The sequence below is a fragment of the Artemia franciscana genome, chromosome 6 (assembly GCF_032884065.1).
Source record: "Artemia franciscana chromosome 6, ASM3288406v1, whole genome shotgun sequence".
Taxonomy (NCBI): domain Eukaryota; kingdom Metazoa; phylum Arthropoda; class Branchiopoda; order Anostraca; family Artemiidae; genus Artemia; species Artemia franciscana.
This window is the reverse complement of record NC_088868.1, coordinates 20,120,831-20,143,973: the sequence shown is the minus strand read 5'-3', so window position 1 is coordinate 20,143,973 and position 23,143 is coordinate 20,120,831. Positions and strand designations below refer to the sequence as shown.

At 35.2% G+C, this 23,143-nt stretch overlaps 1 protein-coding gene across 3 annotated transcripts in view; it reads left to right on the top strand.

Moving 5' to 3' along the window:
• The window catches only part of LOC136028162 (BMP-binding endothelial regulator protein-like), a 74,756-nt gene that overhangs the window by 13,009 nt on the left and 38,604 nt on the right, over positions 1-23,143 (top strand). For all 3 annotated transcript variants that reach the window (XM_065705843.1, XM_065705845.1, XM_065705844.1), the window contains exons 3-5: positions 11,984-12,084; positions 13,701-13,800; positions 19,643-20,005. In XM_065705843.1, the coding sequence (XP_065561915.1) occupies positions 11,984-12,084; positions 13,701-13,800; positions 19,643-20,005 (564 nt within the window). The remainder of the gene's footprint in view (positions 1-11,983; positions 12,085-13,700; positions 13,801-19,642; positions 20,006-23,143) is intronic.

Here is a 23,143-nt window from a genome sequence, read left to right as displayed (position 1 = left end):
AGTATAAGAATTAGAGGAACGTATTTAAATCAATTATCCGCCGTGCTAAGTCTGATTTTTATTTTGGGCAGTTCTCTGGTTGTGGGAAAGATGTTAGAAAGACTTGGAAACTTAATAATTCAGTTTTTGAACCTTGCCCTCCCAGATCAGCTTTACCTGAAAGTCTTTTAGGAAAAGACTTTCAGAAAGCCTGAAAGGCTAACTGATATCCGGCAGATATGGTGTTAAAGTCAGCTAGCATCCTCTGTTGTTGGTAACACCACGGCAGCTGCTGTTTTTCCAGCGCCTTCTGATCCGGGTTACAAGTCCTATTTAGGACCGGCTTGTCTAAAATCAATGGAAATTGATCCACCAAGTGAGCCCAATATTTTTAGGATTGTGTCTGCCCTATAAGGTACTTTCTCGTCAGGCCCAGACGATATTCCTACTAAGGTTATCAAGTTCATTTTACCAGCAAATGTCTAACTCCTACATAAGCTTGCTCAAGCTTCTTCTGATCTTGGTATTTTCCCAGCATCACTTAAGTTTTTAAGTGTAATAATTCTATTTAAAGGTAGCTCAAGGAGTGACCCTTCAAATTACAGACCAACCTCTCTCCTCTCAGTATTCAGCAAGATTTTTGAAAAGGCCATGCTTTCTAAACTCAAAAGCTACCTTGATGCAAAACAGTTCCTTCATGAATTTTAGTTTTGATTTCGTCCAGTCACTCGACTGAGCATGCGTTTGCTTCACTCTTTAGTTTCGTTCAATCAGTTTCAGACTTCAGTTTAATCCCAACCGCTCTTTTTTGGATGTAACAAAGGCGTTTGAATCCATAACAAATGACATTCTTCTAGGAAAACTTGGCCTCATTGGAGTACGAGGAATGGCTCACTCTTGGTTCCATTCGTATCTGTTAAGTAGGAAGATTGTATTGGCGAGATCGCTTTCTCTAAGGTTGAAAGTGGAGTTTATCAAGGATCTATCCTTAGCCGAATGTTGTTTTTTTTTTATTTATCTATAACATGCAAATATACAACATTCTTCGCTGTCCCATTGTCTGTGCATATAAATAGATTGTCAGGTTTACTGACTCTTGAACATGCAACATATAATTGTCCATGGGAAAAACAATCCGTATTCAGATCTATACCTCATTATTCTAATGATGTGTCCCTGTGTCCCGGTCTTCATTTATATTCCCTGTGTCCCGGTCGTCATTTGTGTCCCGGTATCCCAGTTTATAATTTCTCTTTGAGTGTCTCGGTCGTCATTTATATTCCCTGTGTCCCGGTCTGTAATTTCTATTCGAACAGTCCCTGTGTCCCGGTCGTCATTTATATATCCCGCCTGTGCCCCCGCCGTCCCCCTTGTAGTTGTGTCCCTATGTCCCGGTCGTCATTTATATTCCCTGTGTCCCGGTCGTGATTTGTGTCCGAGTCTCCCAGTCTGTAATTTCTCTTTGAGGTTCCCGGTCGTCATTTATATTCCCTATGTCCCGGTCGTCATTTGTCTCCCGGTGTCCGGTATGTAATTTCATCAGTTGACAAACATGACGTCAGTCGACAAACAACTTCATGACGCAAACAGCTCAATCCTTATAATGACGTCAGTCGACATACAAACATGACGTCACTCGACACACACACACAGACAACTTATTTATATATATATACTATGCCCCCAGAAAGTCAGAAAAGAAAGCGTGCCGAGGAACTATCAGCAGCAAGTTTTTTGGCATAGACTCTTTGAGCATCTTCATCAGTCATTGTAAACTTAAACATTAATAGATTTCTACGTGAACATATGTCTTATATAACTTGAATGACGTCACCGTCAAAGCAAAAATGACGACAACTAATTTCATGACGTCAGCCGACACAGAAACATGACGTCACCTGACAACTAATTTCATGACGTCAGCCGACACAGAAACATGACGTCACCTGATCCACAGACAGACAACTTATTTATATATATGTATAGATATATATATATACTAGCTGTTGGGATGGCGCTTCGCGCCACCCCAACACCTAGTTGGTGGGGCGCTTCGCGCCCCCCAAGCCCCCCCGCGCGCGTAAGTCGTTACGCTCCATTGTAGTTGTGTCCCTGTGTCCCACCTGTGAATATAGATTGATTTATATATGTGTTTCAAACTACGTAAAACTTGCGAATATACAACATTCTTGGCTTTCCCATTGTCTGTGCATATACAAAGCCTTAGGTACTAATAATGACGTCGTATGCAAACGCTCTTTTTACAAACAAACAAACATGCATACACACAACTCGTTTTTATATAGATAGATAGATAGATAGATACAATACAAATTAACTGCGTAAAACTTGCGAATATACAACATTCTTCGCTGTCCAATTGTCGCTGCATATAAATAGATTGTCAGGTTTACCGACCCTCGAACATGCAACGTACAATTGTCCATGGGAAAAACAATCAGTATTAAGATCTATACCACATTTTTCTAATGATTGACCTTGAGCTTTGTTAATGGTGATTGCAAATGCTAATCGAAATGGGAATTGCAATCTTTTAAATTGAAAAGGCAGATCCGTTGGAATCATGGGAATGCGAGGAATAAGAACAGCCTCACCCTCAAAAGGCCCTCTCAAAGATTGTGGCCTCTATTAGGTTTTCCATTGTTTTTTTTACGGCAAGTCGCGTGCCATTGCAAATTTTTGGTGGGTTGATATTTCTTAAAAGTATTATTGGTACGCCTATTTTTAGTTGTAGCACGTTTGGTGGAAACCCTGAAAGATCCACGGAATTTAAAAATTCAGATGGATAATTAACCGCTTCATTTGGTTCCAAATGAACTGTGTCGACTGACTTGTAAAGGACTGCCTGGTCTCGAATCTTGGTCAAAACAATATTGTTGATTTCGTGGACGTCTATATTTTTGGGTGCAAGAATCGCTCTTTCACTTAGCCATTTATTATTTTTATAATTGTTTAGAATATTCGGAAATACTTTTTCAATCAATTCATTTTTGGACGTCACTAAATTACAGAAATCAGCGGGTAGTTGTGTACGTCCTGAAATTGAGTCTACTGGGAGCTTTCCGTTTCCAATTGCCAGCAATTGATCTGAAAATGTTTGACCAGAGTCATCGTTTTGCAATCGGACACGCATATTTGTAGTTAATTTTAATGTTTTTACGTGTGCCCATAAATTAGAATTTTTCAGGCAAGCATTCATTTCGTCTGCAGGAGTTGATCTAGGTATTATAGGTAATGTTTGCCTGAAATCTCCCGCAAGCAATATTAATGTGCTGCCAAAGGGTTTCGACTTTCAAGCATTGATCCAGAGCCTCGAGCGATTTTTTGTGTGCCATTGTGCACTCATCCCAAATAAAAAGTTTGCATTGCTGCAATACTTTACCCATCCCAGATGATTTGGAAATATTGCACGTGGGAGTTTCTGTAGAATGTAAATTCAGAGGCAAAGCGGAATGAGCAGTTCTTCCACCAGGCAGCAATGTTGCGGCTATTCCGGACGACGCAATTGCCAACGCTATATCATTTTTTGATCGAATTGATGCCAGAATCAGTTTTATCACAAACGTTTTACCAGTACCTCCTGGCGTATCCAAAAAGAAAATTTCTCCAACGTTGTTATCGACACAATGCATTATCGTATCATAAATGTCTTTTTGTTCCGACGTTAACTTGGAAATGTTATTTTGTACATACGACAATAGATCACTCGTACTGTAACTTTGTTCATGATCCAATTCTACACATTTCGAAACAGCAGCGATACGGTTAGGTGAAGGCATTCCCAAATCCTGAAGAGGTTTGTTTGCCATACGTACGCACAAATCTTCTATAATAACTAAAGTGTAGTTATAAATTTCGGATGTAAAATCAAAAGTCTAATCTGACGTCTCTAACTGTTTTCGATGGAGTATATCTTCGGACATTTTTGACTTATATTTTTCCCATAACTCTGTAGGAGCTGATGGAGAGCAAGTTGTTAAAATGATGCCAAACAATGCACGAATTTGACTTGGAGTTGACGTTTCGCACGCGTCATTGATGCAGTTATCCCAGTGTTGGTCATTCTCCAATAAATTCAGAGCTTGGCATGCACTACGGTAAGTGTCATGTATAGTACCGTTTACAGCTCTCAAATACTCAAAGGATGTCGGACCGGGTACATTCACCAAAAGCAGGCGTAGAAAGAAGCATTCATGTTGATTGGAGTGAATGGTGTAGAGTCTTCCTATCGTGGTATCTTTGAAGATGGTAGGTTGGCCGTCGACTGACTTACCCTGTTTTCGACGTTCAAATACTTTATTTTTAGCATTCCACGTGTAATACGAAGGCACTTCAGTATACAGCAGTTTTTTTGCAAAAGAATCATTTTTGCAAAGCGAAAAGAAACCGGTTAACTTTGTATGCGGTGGATTCAGGGCTCTTTGTTGCACGTTGGTTTCCGAGAAATAAACACGTTGACCATTCTGTGCCGCTAAATGAACAACGGCTGGACTATGTTCATGTATCGGAAATGAAAGAATTCGCCAAACAGCTTCATTACTGCTTATGTATCTTCCAGCCTGATATTGTACGATTTCGTCGATATCTTTGATTTCAGGCTGCAAGCCAAAAACTGCCATGTCACTGCCTTTGTTGACGTATTTACATATGTATTTGATTGCCTTTACGGAGTTACAGTATTCAACGTTTATGTGTGCATAAAATGTTTTTGATAATAATGGGGAATATGGAACAACCCACTGGTTATCTAGTTCGATGGTGGTACCGTTACACTTCTTTATTATTGCTGTTTTACCGCCATCTTCAGGAGATCTTCTTCTATATTGTGGGTAACCATCATTGCCATTAATTGTGTTGGATACTAAAAGTCGAGGATATTGCTTTGTGCACCTTCCTTTGGCCATGCATGGTGAATTTTCGTTCAGTGCACCGCAAGGTCCTTGTATCATATTTTTTACAATAATATCATGTAACCCCTTGTCGACATTTTCATCGGATATTTCAGCGGAAATAACATCATCAATTTCGTTCGAAGTAATTTTTTATGTAGCCAGATTAGTATACGTGCGTGTGGCAAACCTCGTTTTTGCCATTCCACTGAGTACATCCAGCATTGCACTGAACCAAACACTTCAAAATTTACTATGTAGTTTATCAGTGACTTCAACTTTTGCCGGAAGACACGGGCCGTAATGTCATGTCTATGAACCGCCGATTGTCCTTGAAGTAAAAGCTGCAGTATCTCGTCCCAAGATTGATTACATGTAAATGTAATAAATAAATCTGGACGACCATAGAGACGAACATACGCAATAGCATTTTGAGCATATTCATGCATATGACGGGGACTGCCAGCATATGACGAAGGTAAAATTGTTAATCTTCCAACGTTTGTGGTATTACCGTCATTTATAACTGCATCTCGCAAATGAATGTATTGTTCAGAGCGGAGCTTGATCTGATTCAGGCGGATATATAGCAAACTTTCTGATTCAATTTTAGCATACATATCAACGACTAATTGGTGAAACAATTGACGGCATTTTAAAATATAATTTTCTTCATCCTGCCGAATCATTAATTTGTGACAAAAAAACGCTTAGATTCTGACGTAGTTCCAGTAAGGAAAGTCTTCATTGGCTCTGGTGGTGCAGCCAATAGAGGAAGTTTAACTTTTCCTGAGGCGTAACACATTCCCATTGTTTCACCATTGAATTTCAAGGCCTTGCAATAGGGACAAATTTTAGACATAGTCCCGATTTGAACAAATCTACTCAAGCTATAATCATCGACTGGGCTGTACCTGAATGCCAGGCAATAACTTTCAGGTTGCTCTGATTCCTAGGCACGCTTTCTTTTCTTACTTTCTCTATCAGCAGCAAGCCAGATTTCTTGCTGTTCTTGTGATTCCTCGGCACGCCTTCTTTTTTCACTTTCTCTTTTAGCAGCAAGTCTGGTTTCATGTTGTTCTGGTAGTTCCTCGGCATGCCTTCTTTTTTCACTTTCTCTTTTAGCAGCAAGTCTGGTTTCATGTTGCTCTGGTAGTTCCTCGGCACTCCTTCTTTTTTCACTTTCTCTTTTAGCAGCAAGTCTGGTTTCGCGTTGCTCTGGTAGTTCCTCGGCACGTTTTCTGTTCTTTCTTTCTCTATCAGCCTCAAGCCTGTTTCCTTGCTGTTCTTTTGATTCCTCGGCACGCTTTCTTTTTTTACTTTCTCTATCAGCAGCAAGTTTTTTGACATAGACTCTTTGAGCATCTTCCTCGGCTGTTGCCATTGTAAGTTCATCAGTCATTTTACAGTTAAACATTAATAGATATCTACGTGAACGCATGTCTTAAATATCTTTAATGACGTTACCGTCATAACAAAAATGACGACAACTAACTTCATGACGTCAGTCAACACACGAACATGACGTCACCCGACAGACAGACCCACACATCCACAGACAACTTATTTTTATAAATATACTAGCTGTTGGGGTGGCGCTTCGCGCCACCCCAACACCTAGTTGGTGGGGGCGCTTCGCGCCCCCCAAGCCCCCCCGCGCGCGTAAGTCGTTACGCGCCATATTAGTTACGCGCCATTGTAGTTGTGTCCCTATGTCCCACCTGTGAATATAGATAGATATATATTTATATATATATATATATATATATATATATATATATATATATATATATATATATATATATATATATATATATGTTTTTAACTACGTAAAACTTGCGAATATACAACATTCTTTGCTGTCCCATTGTCTGTGCATATAAATAGATTGTCAGGTTTACCGACTCTTGAACATGCAACATATAATGGTCCATGGGAAAACAATCCGTATTCAGATCTATACCTCATGATTCTAATGATTGCCCTTGAGCTTTGTTGATGGTGATTGCTAATCGACCATTCCCTGAGTCGCCATCGTCATTTATATATCCCCCTGTGCACCCCGGCGTCCCCTTTGTAGTTATGTCCCTGTGTCCCGGTCGTCATTTATATTCCCTGTGTCCCGGTCGTCATTTGTGTCCCGGTGTTCCAGTCTGTGATTTCTCTTTGAGTGTCCCGGGCGTCATTTATATTCCTTGTGTCCCGGTGTCCCGGTCGTCATTTATATCCCCCTGTGCCCCCCGGCGTCCCCATTGTAGTTGTGTCCCTGTGTCCCGGTCGTCATTTATATTCCCTGTGTCCCGGTCGTCATTTGTATCCCGGTGTCCCGGTCTGTATATACATTCGTTTTTTAGTTTTGTTTTTCTCCTTTATTTTTTTCCTTTTTTCTTTTTTTTCTTTTTTAGTTTATTTAGATTTTTAGATTTTTTAGTTTTTTTATTAGTTTTTAGTTTTTTTGTAGTTTTTACCATTTTTTTAGTTTCTTTAGTTTTTTTTTTACTTATGTCCTGGTCGTCATTTATACTCCCTGTGTCCCGGTCGTCATTTGTGTCTCGGTGCTTTGTTGATTGCTAATTTATATTATATTTATATTTATATTTTTTATATTTATTAATATTTTTTTAGTTTTCTTTTTCTCTTATTTTTCAGTTTTTTCCTTTTTTTAGTTTTTTCTTTTTTAGTTTTTAGTTTTTTTTTTGTTTTTTACCTTTTTTTAGTTTTTTTAGTTTTTTTAGTTTTTTAGCTTTTTTAGTTTTTTTATTAGTTTTTAGTTTTTTTTTTAGTTTTTGCCTTTTTTTAGTTTTTTCAGTTTTTTTTAGTTTTTAGTTTTTTAACCTTTTTTTAGTTTTTTTAGTTTTTTAGCTTTTTTAGTTTTTTTTCTTTTTAGTTTTTTTTGTAGTTTTTACCTTTTTTAGTTTTTTTTCTTCTTTTGTATTAGTGTGAAATAATTCAGACGTCATATGCGGACAAACACGACGTCACTCGACAGACAGACAGACAGACATAACCCACAAACAACTTATTTTTATATATATTTATTCATATTTTTTTAGTTTTCTTTTTCTCTTTTATTTTTCAGTTTTTTCCTTTTTTTTGGTTTTTTTCTTTTTTAGTTTTTAGTTTTTTTTAGTTTTTTACCTTTTTTTAGTTTTTTTTTAGTTTTTTTAGTTTTTTAGCTTTTTTAGTTTTTTATTAGTTTTTATTTTTTTTTGTAGTTTTTGCCTTTTTTTATTTTTTTCAGTTTTTTTTTAGTTATTAGATTTTTACCTTTTTTTATTTTTTTTTAGTTTTTTAGCTTTTTTAGTTTTTTTTTCTTTTTAGTTTTTTTTTGTAGTTTTTACCTTTTTTAGCTTTTTTCTTCTTTTGTATTAGTGTGAAATAATTTAGTGTGACGTCACCTGATCCACAGATCCACAGATCCACACACAGACAACTTATTTATATATATATATATATATATACTAGCTGTTGGGGTGGCGCTTCGCGCCACCCCAACACCTAGTTGGTGGGGGCGCTTTGCAACCCCCCCAAGCCCCCCCGCGCGCGTAAGTCGTTACGCGCCATAATAGTTACGCGCCATTGTAGTTGTGTCCCTATGTCCCACCTGTGAATATAGATAGATATATATATATGGTTTTAACTACGTAAAACTTGCGAATATACAACATTCTTTGCTGTCCCATTGTCTTTGCATATAAATAGATTGTCAGGTTTACAGACTCTTGAACATGAAACATATAATGGTCCATGGGAAAACAATCTGTATTCAGATCTATACCTCATGATTCTAATGATTGCCCTTGAGCTTTGTTGATGGTGATTGCTAATCGACCATTCCCTGTCCCGGTGTCCCGGTCGTCATTTACATCCCCCTGTTTCCCCCGGTGTCCCCGTTGTAGTTGTGTCCCTGTGTCCCGGTCGTCATTTATATTCCCTGTGTCCCGGGTCCCGGTCGTCATTTGTATCCCGGTGTCCCGGTCTGTATATACATTCGTTTTTTAGTTTTGTTTTTCTCCTTTATTTTTTTCCTTTTTTTTTCTTTTTTAGCTTATTTAGATTTTTAGATTTTTTAGTTTTTTTATTAGTTTTTAGTTTTTTTTTCTTTTTAGTTTTTTTGTCCCGGTCGTCATTTATATCCCCCTGTTTCCCCCGGTGTCCCCGTTGTAGTTGTGTCCCTGTGTCCCGGTCGTCATTTATATTCCCTGTGTCCCGGTCGTCATTTGTATCCCGGTGTACCGGAGTTGTGTCCCTGTGTCCCGGTCGTCATTTATATTCCCTGTGTCCCGGGTCCCGGTCGTCATTTGTATCCCGGTGTCCCGGTCTGTATATACATTCGTTTTTTAGTTTTGTTTTTCTCCTTTATTTTTTTCCTTTTTTTTTCTTTTTTAGCTTATTTAGATTTTTAGATTTTTTAGTTTTTTTATTAGTTTTTAGTTTTTTTTTCTTTTTAGTTTTTTTGTCCCGGTCGTCATTTATATCCCCCTGTTTCCCCCGGGTCGTCATTTATACTCCCTGTGTCCCGGTGCTTTGTTGATTGCTAATCGAACATTCCTTTTGTCCTGGTCGCTTTCTCTTTGAGTGTCGTCATTTATTTTTTTCTTTTTTAGTTCTTTTAGTTTTTACCTTTTTTAGTTTTTTTTAGTTTTTAGTTTTTTTAGTTTTTTACCTTTTTTTAGTTTTTTTAGTTTTTTTTAGTTTTTTAGCTTTTTTATTTTTTTTATTAGTTTTTAGTTTTTTTGTAGTTTTTGCCTTTTTTTTAGTTTTTTTAGTTTTTTAGCTTTTTTATTAGTTTTTAGTTTTTTTTGTAGTTTTTGCCTTTTTTTAGTTTTTTTTAGTTTTTTAGCTTTTTTATTTTTTTTATTAGTTTTTAGTTTTTTTTGTAGTTTTTGCCTTTTTTTTCTCTTTGAGTGTCGTCATTTATTAGTTTTTTCCTTTTTTTTTTTAGTTTTTTATTGGTTTTTACCTTTATTTTAGCTTATTTTTCAGTTTTTTCCTTTTTTTTAGTTTTTTTTGTTTTTTATTTTTTTTAGTTTTTTACCTTTTTTTAGTTTTTTTAGTTTTTTAGCTTTTTTACTTTTTTTATTAGTTTTTAGTTTTTTTTGTAGTTTTTGCCTTTTTTTAGTTTTTTCAGTTTTTTTTTTAGTTTTTTATTGGTTTTTACCTTTATAGTTTTTTTAGTTTTTTAGCTTTTTTATTTTTTTTATTAGTTTTTAGTTTTTTTTGTAGTTTTTGCCTTTTTTTAGTTTTTTCAGTTTTGACGTCACCTGATCCAGTTTTTTCAGGTGACGTCACCTGACACATCCATCCATCCATCCACAGACAACTTATTTTTATATATATAGATATATATATATATATATATATATATATATATATATATATATATATATATATATATATATATATATATGTATATATATATATATATATATATATATATATATATATATGTATATATATATATATATATATATATATATATATATATATATATATATATATATATATATATATATATATATATATATTGAATGAACTCTCTTTCCTCTCACTTTTTCTTCTCCCTTTTTTTTGATTTTTTTTTCTATTTTTCTCAGTAGATGTTTTAAAATTTTATGCGCTTGATTGATTAATAGTTTCATATAGACTACGATTGTTTCATTTCGTGATCCTCCTACTTTTTATATATATATATATATATATATATATATATATATATATATATATATATATATATATATATATATATATAATACGATCGTATTATTATTATGGACATATTCAACAAATTGAGTCAAGGTTCCAGTCGCCAACTTTTTGGTATTTCTGTTTGTGTAGCTAGCCTGTAGACGGAGCGTCCAACAGGCAAGGATAATTTAGGAAAAAATCGAGATATGTTATTAGGCCACCCATGTGTTCTTGTCAACCATATTCACTGTTAATGATAAAAAAAAAATGGAAAATGCTGTATACTGAAACAAAACAACACTGCATAAAACCTACTATACACGTCTTAATTCACCAGCTGACACGTTTTAATTGGCTTACTGGTGCCAGCGAGGAGATCACGTGACTGCCAGTGGAGAGTAGGCAACGCTAACAACTTAACTATGTTCAGCTTCTGATTGCGGCTAGTAAAAACTAGCCAGCTGGCATTCACCAGCCGTTGGTTCTGGATCAGATTGGGCTGCTTGCTGACAATAATACCAGCGACGGTTAAACAGCCTAACCTGACTACGGCATTAAAGGGGTTTGAAGGGACAGCTGTCTTTTTCGTATTTGTGTTAATCTATGCTTTTGTTTTACATAGCTTTTGTTCGTTTTAAATTTGACTCCTAATATGTTTTTTTTTTTCGTTTTAGATTGTAATATCGCTCTTTAGTTGTTTTGCTTTTTTTCCTTTTTTTTTGCGGAAAATGCTTTTTGAAATTAATGTACTAGTCATCAGCCTAAATGCTATGTAGGCTGGTTAATTCTGCCGATCTCGGTCGACAGTTACAGTTATTATTTTGGGTGTCCGTTGTTGACCGGATCTCTGAGAGAGAAGGGGCTTTTTTATCTTCTTCGTCCACCAAACCTCAGTTAGATATTGTCATATGCGAGTTAATCATTTTACATATGCTCCACAGCATGTAGACATTGTACAGGGCTGTCTAATGCATAATCATTACAAAACTGTGTAGAGAGAAAAAATCATCATGTAGTAGTCTTCTGTTTATCTGCTACATCGCTGCTTTGTGTAGGCTAAACTTATTCTGGGGCATTTAACTTAACGCTAAATGATAAGTTTGCCAAACTAGGAACGAACAAGTTCTAACGCGGGAGACATTTTCTCATGCGTCACTCTGTATCTGTAGCCTATGGGTCAGTAGATGGCAGTTACCACAACACTTCACATGGTATTGTCATCAAATGCCTAATTATGTTTGCTACTGTGTTTTTAAGTTAAGCCATGATTTATTCTGTTTACCTGTATATTCTAATTCGTTCTTAGTAAACTATTTAATATGTACCAAATCTTTACAAAGGTCGATGGATGTGATTTTTTTTTTCGGCAGCTTGGATTTCTAAATGTTTCTGTTTTTTTTTTCTAGGTAAAGGATTGATAAGCACAGTTGTATCCTGCAACAATGAAGGTCAAGAAGTTAGTGTCCCTTTGGCTGTCAACAATCCTTGTCTTCGGTGTATGTGCAAGGTAATAACTACAATCACTACCTCTACAAAGTTATTGCAGCTGTAACTGAAGCTAACATACTAGGTGGCTAGGACTTCTCCATCCCATTATGTTTAAAGCTTCAGTTTTTCACTCCTGAGAAAATTCCAACGATTTTGGGTATTGCGCTAATCTGATCTAACCCTAAAGTTGGGCGTATGGTCCTTTTTTTACCCCTTTTCAGGCTATTTAGTAAAACTAAGGAGTTTTACTTATGATTTTGCGCAATCTCGCTTCAGTGATAAATGTGGGTATATTAATCTTGATTAAAATATCTTATACCCTGGCCCCAAGACCGCACTGCTTTTTATATACAAAAAACTAAGGGAGAAAAACGGTTTAGTTTAAATGAAGCAACGAAACAAAAAACGAAAAAAAAAAACAACAAGACATTTATTAGTAAAAACAATCTGAATGCAAAGACGAGAAATACCTTTTGTTCACTATAGATATTCGTTTATGTCTTGCTCAGTGAGTAACAGTAGTTCTGGAAGTGTTTAGAATGTGGGTTGTATTTATTTGTTTTGTTTTTTAGTTGTTTTTTTCTCTTTCTTTCTCTCGTATGTTTAGTTTTTCGTTTTTTTTAGATGGTTATATTTTAAAAAAAATATATTTTTTCTTCTTTAAAGTTGTTTTTGTTTTTCTTTGCGTTGAGAAAGGCTCCCGGACGTGAAGCCAAAATATTCGGATTTCTTTAATAATAAATTTTTGGTGACACTTTTTTTTTGGCAAAAATGATGAAATACCTTATTTTGTGAGTTGTAACGACAGCAAAAGAATGACGAATTAAAAATTTTGAGATTTTCATGCTAGATTGAATTTCTTTTCCAATTCAATTTTCAACCAGTGTTGTCTGGTTTGCGTGCTTGACATTGCGCTGATTTTCTCACTTTTATATCAATCATTTGCTATGTTGTAAATTTAGGCGAGAAATATTTTAGAGAAATAAAAGACTTTATTTTTGAGTTTTTTTTTTTATTTAAACCTGAAATGTCTCAAGCTTTTTATTATTCAAACATCTATAGATTATAAAATACCAGAGAGCTGTTTTATTAAGTTTCTTTTTTTTTTTTTTAAGGATCTTTTTCGTCTTTATAGTAATCGTTAAAACTTTATGTTTTGGTTAATTATTCTGCTGTACTTGTTTTTTTTACTTTCTCTGCTTGCCTGTTAATTTTTATGTTTCCTTGTGATCCAATTTTTCATGTTACTATTATTATTATTGTCAAAGCACTTGATTGAGTCTTACTTTATTTTTGCATACAAAATTTTCAAAGTAACACTGGTAAGATGCCCAAAAATACCTCAGTTTTTTGACCATTTAATACTTAGACCATTTAATACTTTTAATACTTAGTTCAGGAGTCAGATGACAAAATCTATATTTGTATTCAAACTCATAAGGAAGTATCAAAGTTATTCCATCATGCGAATGGAAAAAAGGCGGAGGCATTTTCTGGAATCTACTTTTTTCAATATTATAATTACTCTGAACATATATTTTGTGTTTTATTTTGTTTTTGTTTTTATCTTGAATATCCGGTCTTGATAGTTCTCCTTAGTGTACGATTTGACAAATAACCATTTTTTTTTTTCAGGATAAACATATCCAATGTAACAAACAAGAATGTGCTAGCCTGCAAAACTGTTATTTAGTCTTAAATGAAGATAGAAACAAATGTTGCAATGTCTGCAAAGGTAAGAAGCTTGATATTCTCCATTGAACTATGCAGTGTATGTTACTTTCGTATTTCTATTTGGATACTCTTTTGAAAAAAAGTGTACTTGCACCCAACTGGTGCTTCATATATTTATAAGCAAGGACATCTTACTTTGTTCAAAGACGTATGTATAATCAGAGTCTATGTGCTAGCTTAGACTTGGAGAAGACGATGTGCCCCCCATATTTATTTTTCTACGATTCATCATACAGATTGGATTCGATTGCTTTTTACAAATAATGAGAGTCACTGCGTTAGTGTAAACCTAGAAAACAACGATGTGTATTAAATGTTTAGATACTTTTTACCATGATTCAGGATAAAGAGAAAGCTGTTGAGGGCTCATTCTATCTCAAATTAAAAGTCGTAGTATCTTTTTTAAAGGTTAAAAGCGATCATAGAGTAAAAGTTTCATCATAGCGATCGTTGAGTAAAAGTTTCAAGATAGATGTTTTAATCACAACAATTAGAAGGTCCCTCGTGCTTTTCGGGCAAAATATTATGCAGATATCACTTTAAAACCAATGCCTCATTGGTTTACACACAATGCCTCTCAACCAAATGTGATGTCAGGATAATTAGCTTGTGGGTTCAAAAAAGAGCGAGTGAAGGGCGGTAAGAAAAACTAAGAAACACGTTGCAAACAGAAAAAAAAGCCACTGACTTTCTTCAGCTGTAACCAGCAACAACAAACAATACTAATTGCCCTGACAAATGGCTGTTTGCTTTTTACCAGCAAACCCAATTTTTGGATTCAAGGATTTTGCACCTGTTGATTGCAAATTTCAGGCTAATATTGCAACATCAAAGCCCAAAATAAAACATGTTATTTCACAAGTAGTGCTTGGTTTCCACTAAGCACTGGCACCGTTTTTGTTTTTCAGAAAAAAAGAAACAGAAAAAAAGAACAGAAAAAGGCCCGTCAAAAATGGGTGACCAATTTCTCCTTTCTGTTCTGTTTTTATGGCACTTTTTTTTTTTAGAAAAGCAGAAACAGGTTAGACAAAAACAGACACAGAAATAAAAACAGAAACGAAAAAAACAGAACAGAACAGAAACAGCAGGTCCATGAAAAACAGAGAACCTGTTTCTCCTTTCTGTTCTTTTTTTTGAAAAGCACAAACAGGCTAGACAAAAACGGAAGCAGAAAAAAACAGAAACAATGCCGATGCTTAATTTCCGCCAATGTTAGTATTTAATTATTTGGATTAACAAATTACAAAAATAAGGAAGGCCTGCATTTTTCAAAATGACACTGAAGCTAGTTTCCACCGGTGTCTGAGCGATTGAATACATGGACGATATTGCAGTAGCCTATAGAAGCATAAATGTTGGTAGCCAACATAATTCACAACTGATGTTGATGCTTACCAAAGGTGCATTTGAATGAGCACTCAACATTAAGCTTCTGAAAGTTTGTGATTAAATGATGCTGTTTGTTAAGCCACCAGTGGCAAACACGGTCCTGGAACTGCAATTTGATTTGTTTTAAAACAAAACACTGTATTCGTCATATTTGACGAATTGCTTTCGATTGCCATGACAGTTTTTATTGAAGTGTTTTTAAAATCATTAATCATAAATACAAAAAGTTTCTATGTAGAAATTCAAAAGCCTAAAAGAGGACGTAAGTACATATTTCACAAGTGGGGATTGATTTTTACCAATTTATTATCGCAAAGTTATATATTACACATATAAAGCTGCAGAATCAATATGAGCCTTGTAAAGTAAAACAAAGTATGCAGCCTTCGTGTTCCCAAAACGTCTTCCGATTTTCAGAGCAGTTTGTACCGACTGATTACAAATTAGAGGCTAAAATTGGAACAAAGGAATCCAAGATAGAAACACAAAGTAGGTTACATATTTTAAAAATTGCGTTTGATTTTTGCAAAGTCGAATTTACCACGACTGCTGCTATCGCGACTACCAGTACTACATATATACTATGGCTACTTCAACCACCCCATCACTTCGGCCAAGGTCAACTTTTCTACCATGCCTTTTTTGGAACAGGACCATATTGTGTCTTTTGATTTACTTGCTCCCCCTTTCTTTGGCAAAACTATGAATCTTCTAGACCCCAAAATACTAAGTGTAAATTTCAGTTCAAGCCCTTTGGCCACTCCCAAGATACTGTACATAGTTTGAAAGATTAGATTCACATATTATCTTTTGATTCACTCGGGCATGCGGGTTATTTCCATTCCATGTCATCTATTCAATGTCATAGCTACTACAAAGACACCTAAAACCATGTATTTATAAATTAATATCGCTACCACTATTGATGAAGTACTAGCCAACTTTACTTCTAAAAAAAGTATACAAGCTCATGTCAATCAAAAATAAACTGAATCTAAATTTAGAAAAAGTATTGCCAAGGAAAGTGAAGAGTCAATTTAAGACTTACAACAGGCAAACATTTTGCTTACATAAAATGTTAATCTAAAAACAAAGACAGCTCACTATGAATGAAAAACTAGATCTACGTTGCATGGGCAACGTGAGGTGTTGCGGCAACCTTTGCTCGGCTTCGCCGAGTAAAGTGTTGCGAGAGCAACACTTTGGTTTTGTTTCCTCGCTGTGACTAAATGCTGAAGTTGTTAATCTGTAAGGATGCTAAAATACATACTAGGTACACCAACTCGCAAAAGTGGCAAACTCCTCATTGCTAAAGATGATTGTAGCCTTACAGCCGATTATTACTTACAAGTCCCCTACATGTCTTACCACTGGAACCAAATTGGTCTTACCATCAAATACAACGGAAACAAAAAATATGTACACCAACTAGTAAGAGTTGCGAACCCCTCATTGCCGAGGATGATTATGAGCTAACAGCCGACTGTTGCTTACAACTCCCCTATATGTCTCACAATTGGTATCGGCCTATTTTTGGTTTCAGTGTGTACCTTATTACTGAAGTTGTCAACCCCTTTAAACTTTCAAACTGGTATATCTCATGAAGGAATTTTTGTACAAAAAAAATGGATGACATATACTTTGATCAGCTCATCAAAAGCTATCGACTGCCGTCGAAAAAAAAATCTATCTGTCTTAGTTCAAAAGTTGACTTTTTTGCCGTAGGCCAACTTTCTAACGTCATCACTTAGAAAGGAGCAAAGGATAAACTCTAATTTCTTTAGCAATGAGAGAACTTTTAAAGTTTAAGAGGCACATCTGATACCATTTCTCTAGCGCAATCCCAAGTGCGAAAAACCGAATGATAAACTCAGCTGAAATCACGAACAGAAATGGGTAGAAACAATAGATGGCAGCACTTTCGGACCCGTGGGAAAATGCCGCTTTTTTGCTTCTCTAAATTTGTCTTTATCACTCAAAGAAGATATATTGGCTGTGGGGCAGGGTAACTGTCGCATATAGCTAACACTTATAGATTTTAGTCCATCTTCAATTTGAAACTGGTGCTTGCCTGCTTGCCTGCTAGAACGGAGCTTTCCACTCGAAAGCAGAAACATGGTTTGATGAAACGAAAGCTTGGCTGCATAACTTCAGATAGTCCTCTCTGACATAGGCTATACAACTCCTCTTTACTTCACACACTATAGGCTCTGGCTCAAGGACAAGCAAAAACCATCCTTTTTGGCCCCAGGCAAGAGTTCTACGAAGCTTTCCAAAATGTAAAGTCATATTCATCAATCCGGCCTAAGGTCCACACTTTCCGTAAAAACCGCAGAGGTTAGACCCTTACCACTTTCTAGGAATAAGCTGAAATCGGGGTGCTAGGAACAAAAAAAAAAAAAAAAAAACACGACAAAACCAAAGTGTTGCTCTCGCAACACAATGAAGCCAAAGTTATAGCGCTTGGAAATTAGCATGCATGAACGTAATGTTACCACCCCTCGAACTTCCACAAAGTTTATAATATCAATCATGCTGCAATAAAAACAAAATATATCTTGACAATTTTTTTTGTAGAATTAAAAAATTCTACAAATTTTAGAGTTAAAAAAGCTTTACAACTCAAAACTGTAAAACTTCATGGGAACAAAATCATCGATATTAACTATCTTGCGGTAATCAATTTAGTCTTGGTAATTATCTAGTCAGATGAACTGACATCATTTTTATACAATCCTAAAAAGGGCTTACGCCAGATTTGTCTCTCACTCACTCGGACTATCTGTCTTGGATTTTTCTACAATTAGCCATGGCTTGATGCCCACAGCTAATTAATTTTAATTCAATTAAAATTAAAATGAATTGATATCAAGTAGTTGCTGCTCATATCTTAGTTCTTGAGTTTACATCTCTTCTATACTGGGAAGCTTTTGAAGTTGTTGCATTGAGTCAAATGATTTATCGTGCATTACTATTTCTGATGAAATTGAAGGCTTGCTGCAGAACTTGAAAATCTCAAAAAATGCCCTCTGATCTCCCACTGATGAGAACACTCTGTGTCGAAAAAAAAAACTTGCCACATCATCCCCCTGGTTGGAAATGTTTGAGAATTCCTGTATTTGCTCAAAAACCCACGAGTTTTAGAAACTATAAAAGCGAGATACGCTCAGGTACATCCGACATTCTGCAGTGGACTGTTCAAAGTGAAAATGCGAAATGCCAAAATCAATCCCATATTCGATTGTCATGCGATAGAATCTACTATTACTTTGGATGCAAAGACAAAGGGTGGGTTGACAGGGTGATGTCTTTCGTTTTCTAAATCTAATTCTAATTTCTAAAGACTAGTTCTAAGAACTAGAAGATCTAATTTCTAAAGACCTTTTTATTTTGAATTTTTTTTAGCTCATCTTAGGTTATTCCTAAAATGACCTTGAATTGTGTGGAATCAAGTATTGTCTAACTCTTCAGGGGCAGTGTATTTTTTGACAAAGAATAAGAAAATTAGAAAGTTACAGTGTTTAGCGCAGACCATTCAAAGTGCCTACTTTCATCTACTGTTGCGACCAAAAACGGAAAAAATGGGTAAGACGTGGTAAATGGTGAACCTTGAGAAATATGCAAGCGTAAATAAAATAGAGAAACAGCAATCCTTCCTAAAACTTTGAAGTGACTGGATGGTTCCACTAATATAAAACGGTATTCTGACTACTTCAAACGTCTGAAAACTTCGCTTTTTTCCTCAGTATTTATGTGTCAAACCCCATAAACAGCTCGTTCTTATTTCCAACGTGAAATTCTTAAGGAAAGTTTATTGCCGTCAAGGGACGGGTAGGTTTTTGGTCAATAATTTAATTTTTCTTTTTCTTTTTTTACCAGTTTAAAGAACTCAGTACTCAGATGTACTGAAATTTTTTGCTCATTTATCGGCAACATGCTATTTAAAAATTTAGGATTGGCCCCCTTTTGTAATAAGCCAGATTACTGGATCCGATTTCAAAATTGGGATCTATTTTAGATCCTACCTAGAAAGTACGCTAGGGGGGGGGGCTTTGCTTAACCTCAAATTGTTCCAAACCTCGTAGAATATTTACCAAAATGGAGTTCAATGAGGTCAAATTGAGCTGTTTTCGGTCTTCTCGCTCCACCCTGTTGAATACTGCTTCTTGGTCCTCTCCCAAGAAAATCAAATCTAGTCCCTGCTAATTTTCTAGTTTTTGTGGTTGAAGTTTTGGTCGAAAGGCCTGATCTGAAAACATCCAAACGTCTTTTATCTATTATTTCCTTGGAGCAATCTGAATTAGGAAAGTCATAGAGAAAAACGTATTTGCTCCGAACTGTCTTTTGTAGTCAAAAGTTATTTTTTATCTTGTAGGCAAAAGCTCTTTTTTATCTGGTACAGTCTGTACTTTTTGTCTTATATATGTCTTTAAAATGGGATCTTAATGTTTTAGGGTGTTTCTTCAATGGCACTTACGTACCAAATGACTATGAATGGATTGATCCTGCTTCTCCATGTAAACAGTTCATTTGTAAAAGCGGGATTATTACCACATCCAACAACACCTGCGTAATATCTTGTAGTTCACCTATGTTACCATCCCCGGGTAAGTGCTGTCCTACTTGCTCTGGTTGCAATATAGGTGGCATTACTGTCGGGGAAGGGGAAGATTCTATCCATCCAGAAGACCCTTGTGTGATATGCCGATGTAAAGATGGACAATTAACCTGTATTCGAAAGGTTTGTCCAGTTCTTGCGTGTCGACCATCAAAAATAGAACGGAGAAAACCCGGTGAATGTTGTCCTTCTTGCTTAGGTAAGTGTTAATCATATTTCTCCATTAAGAACGAAAGAAAAAAAAAGGGGCTTTCAAACAGTTTTATTTAAAGATAAAACCGAAAGAAATAACCAAGCAAATTTTATCAGAAAATTGTAAAGAAGGGAGTGAAAGTAAGAAAGAAATTCTTCTACTTAACAGTATACCACCTCTTGGCATATTTTTGTATATTTTTTTTTTATATTACTCCGGTGTGAGAATAAGGAGTTATAAGTTTTTTTTTTTTTCAAGAAGCAAAAAACTGCCTTAGACTCAAAAAGCATTAAAACAAAATTATAAGAAGCCTTAGAAAAGCCACTGTGTTTTTTTCTCATTTCACTGAACAAACTTGGCTATAATACGCTAAAAGTATGCCTACTATACGCATGATTTGGGGACAATTGTTTTAAATGTGTCAAAACCTATGACTTAGGAAATACATTAGAATTATTGAGGAAATAGCTTGGAAAATGCTTGGAAAATGAGACCAAATTCAGAATATGGTAATTCTATTCATTACAATTACTTCTATGCTTTATTCACTCTGATTAATCTTGGTCATGCAAGAGATCGTATGTCCTGGTTCCTTTGGGTGGTAAGGTATCTACTGCTACTACTATCAAATTAATGCAGTGCCAAGTAACCTGGAGCTAACACAGCTACTCATGCTCCTCCTCCATCCCAATCTATTCAAAGCCTCCCTCTTTACATCTCCCCAGGAAGTTTCAATCTGCCTTAAATCTTTCCTTACGATCTATTCCTATGCCATTTGAGACGATTTGCTTTTCGTTCAGTTCTAGATGGTTGGCTGATATAAACGACGTTTGGCAATCCGACATCCTTCTTCCGCTGAATGTTGCCTCGCCGTATCAACCTTTCTGGCATTGTAGCCCCTTCTCTCATTATTAGGTATCCCTGACGAGCCATCTGCATATGACGAGTTTGATCAGCTTTTTTTGCTTCAGCGCTTTCCTTAAAGGGTGACATAGTACGTGAATCTATGTGCACAGTACATGCACAATACCAAAGTATCTGCAACTGAGCCACTATTGACAACTAGTCTCCCAGGAAAATGAAAATTACCACAAAATCATTGTGTAGAAACCATGGGCGCCCATAAGCTGAGTTTTAGGGGGCTTACCTGGTCTAGTTGGCACTTGCAATTTTGTGAAATAGAAACGTAAAAACAAAAATATAAAAATATAAAGCAGCGTCATTCAGAAAGGGGGCGGACTGGGGCCCCACTCCCGTGCCCCCCATATAGGGACCCATAGTAGAAACTGTAAATATATATTGGAAAGTAACTTGCACTACTTGAAGTATCCTACTTTATAGATACCCAAAACGCTTTCAGCAAGCCTTTAAGGATTTCAATGAAAAAGCAAAATTTGTATTTGTATTTTACTTTTACTATTAATTTTATTGTCTAAAGTTGGTACAATATTAAGACAAATATTGTACAAAAGTTTTTTTTGGCAAAATTTACCAATATTTCATATTTTTTTTATTTTTTTTTGTGAAGCAGATTAAATTTCTAGTACGTTCGTAACACACCTATAAAAACGGGTAAGTATTTTTAAAGTATTTAGGAAAGAGTGTATTTTGGTATTATAAAAATTATTTATGAAAGATTATGTTTTGATATTATAAAAAGTATTTAGGAAAGACTAAATTCTGGTATTATAAAAAGTGTTTATGAAAGACTATATTATGGTATTATAAAAAGTATTTAGGAAAGACTTTATTTCGGTATTATAAAAAGTATTTCGGAAAGACCATATTTTGGTATTATAAAAAGTATTTAGGAAAGACTATATTTTGGTATTATAAAAAGTATTAAGGAATGTCTATGTTTTGGTATTATAAAAAGTATTTAGGAAAGACTGTATTTTGGTTTTATAAAAAATATTTAGGAAAGACTAAATTTTGGTATTATAAAAAGTATTTAGGGAAAGACTATATTTTGGTATTACGGAAAGTATTTATGAAAGACTATATTTTGGTATTATAAATATTATTTATGAAAGACTATATTTGGTATTACAAAAAGTTTTTAGGAAAGATTATATTTTGGTATTATAAACAGTATTTAGGAAAGACTATATTTTGTTATTATTAAAAGGTACTTAGGAACAGCAAAAACTATAAAAATTAAATTAAACTCTTTAAAATACCAATCTGATCATATCTGAATACAACATTTTTTGTTTTGTATTCAGTCAGCAAAACGCGGATTGTTTGTCAAATTTAAAATTACACTCTCAAAGGGTACTTCATACCTTATGAAACAGACTTAGGAAAAAATCAACTTTTTAAAAACATACAAGAAATTAGAGTAAAACCGTAAAAAAATGAAATATCTTAAAAATATCATTTGAACCTTTTCAGATTTTGAAACTTTTATTAAAACGTGACTTATTTATCAAGTTTAGAACTGTATGATTAAAGTCCGTTTTTTGGCTACTATTCCAAGACTGAGCGAAATTATGTGAATTTAGGGTGTCTTGTATCCCTGCCATGATCACTTGCAGAAATTATTTTCTAAACCAGGACTTTTGATACATCCAGTGTAAGGATTGAGCCAGTTGAGATTTATTTCTTGTGCTAACAGATTCATGGACTTTGAGTATGCTATATAATTCAGAATAAAAACTTGTTTTTGTTGCGTGAATTTCAAGGCTTCAGTATTTACACAAGGATATAAGGTGAAGTTTTGCCTTAGTAAATATATGGTGAATTCTCTGATTTAAATATATGACATATTTTATCAAGGTTTGTCACTTGATGCATTACAGCCTAACCATGGAACAACCTTAGGCTCATTCTCTTTCTCTCTTGTGCCCCTTCCCCACTCACCTCCTATATTTTTCGAAGTATATTATTATTTGTTTAAGAATTAACGACGCTTCTTGACTACTATTGTCCCTGCGTCGGCCCTGCAGTGCATTCCTGAAGCGTGATTCGATCTCTGGGTCCCGTATTACCAAGCTAAGGTCAAATCCACTGCGCCACCACAGGACTTTCGAAGTATATAAATAGCTAATGTAAAATTTGAATTTTAATCTTAGCACCTGTATGAACGTCCTAGCCGAGTCGGTTGGTGCGCTGGATTTGGGATCCTTTGTCTGAAAGGACGCC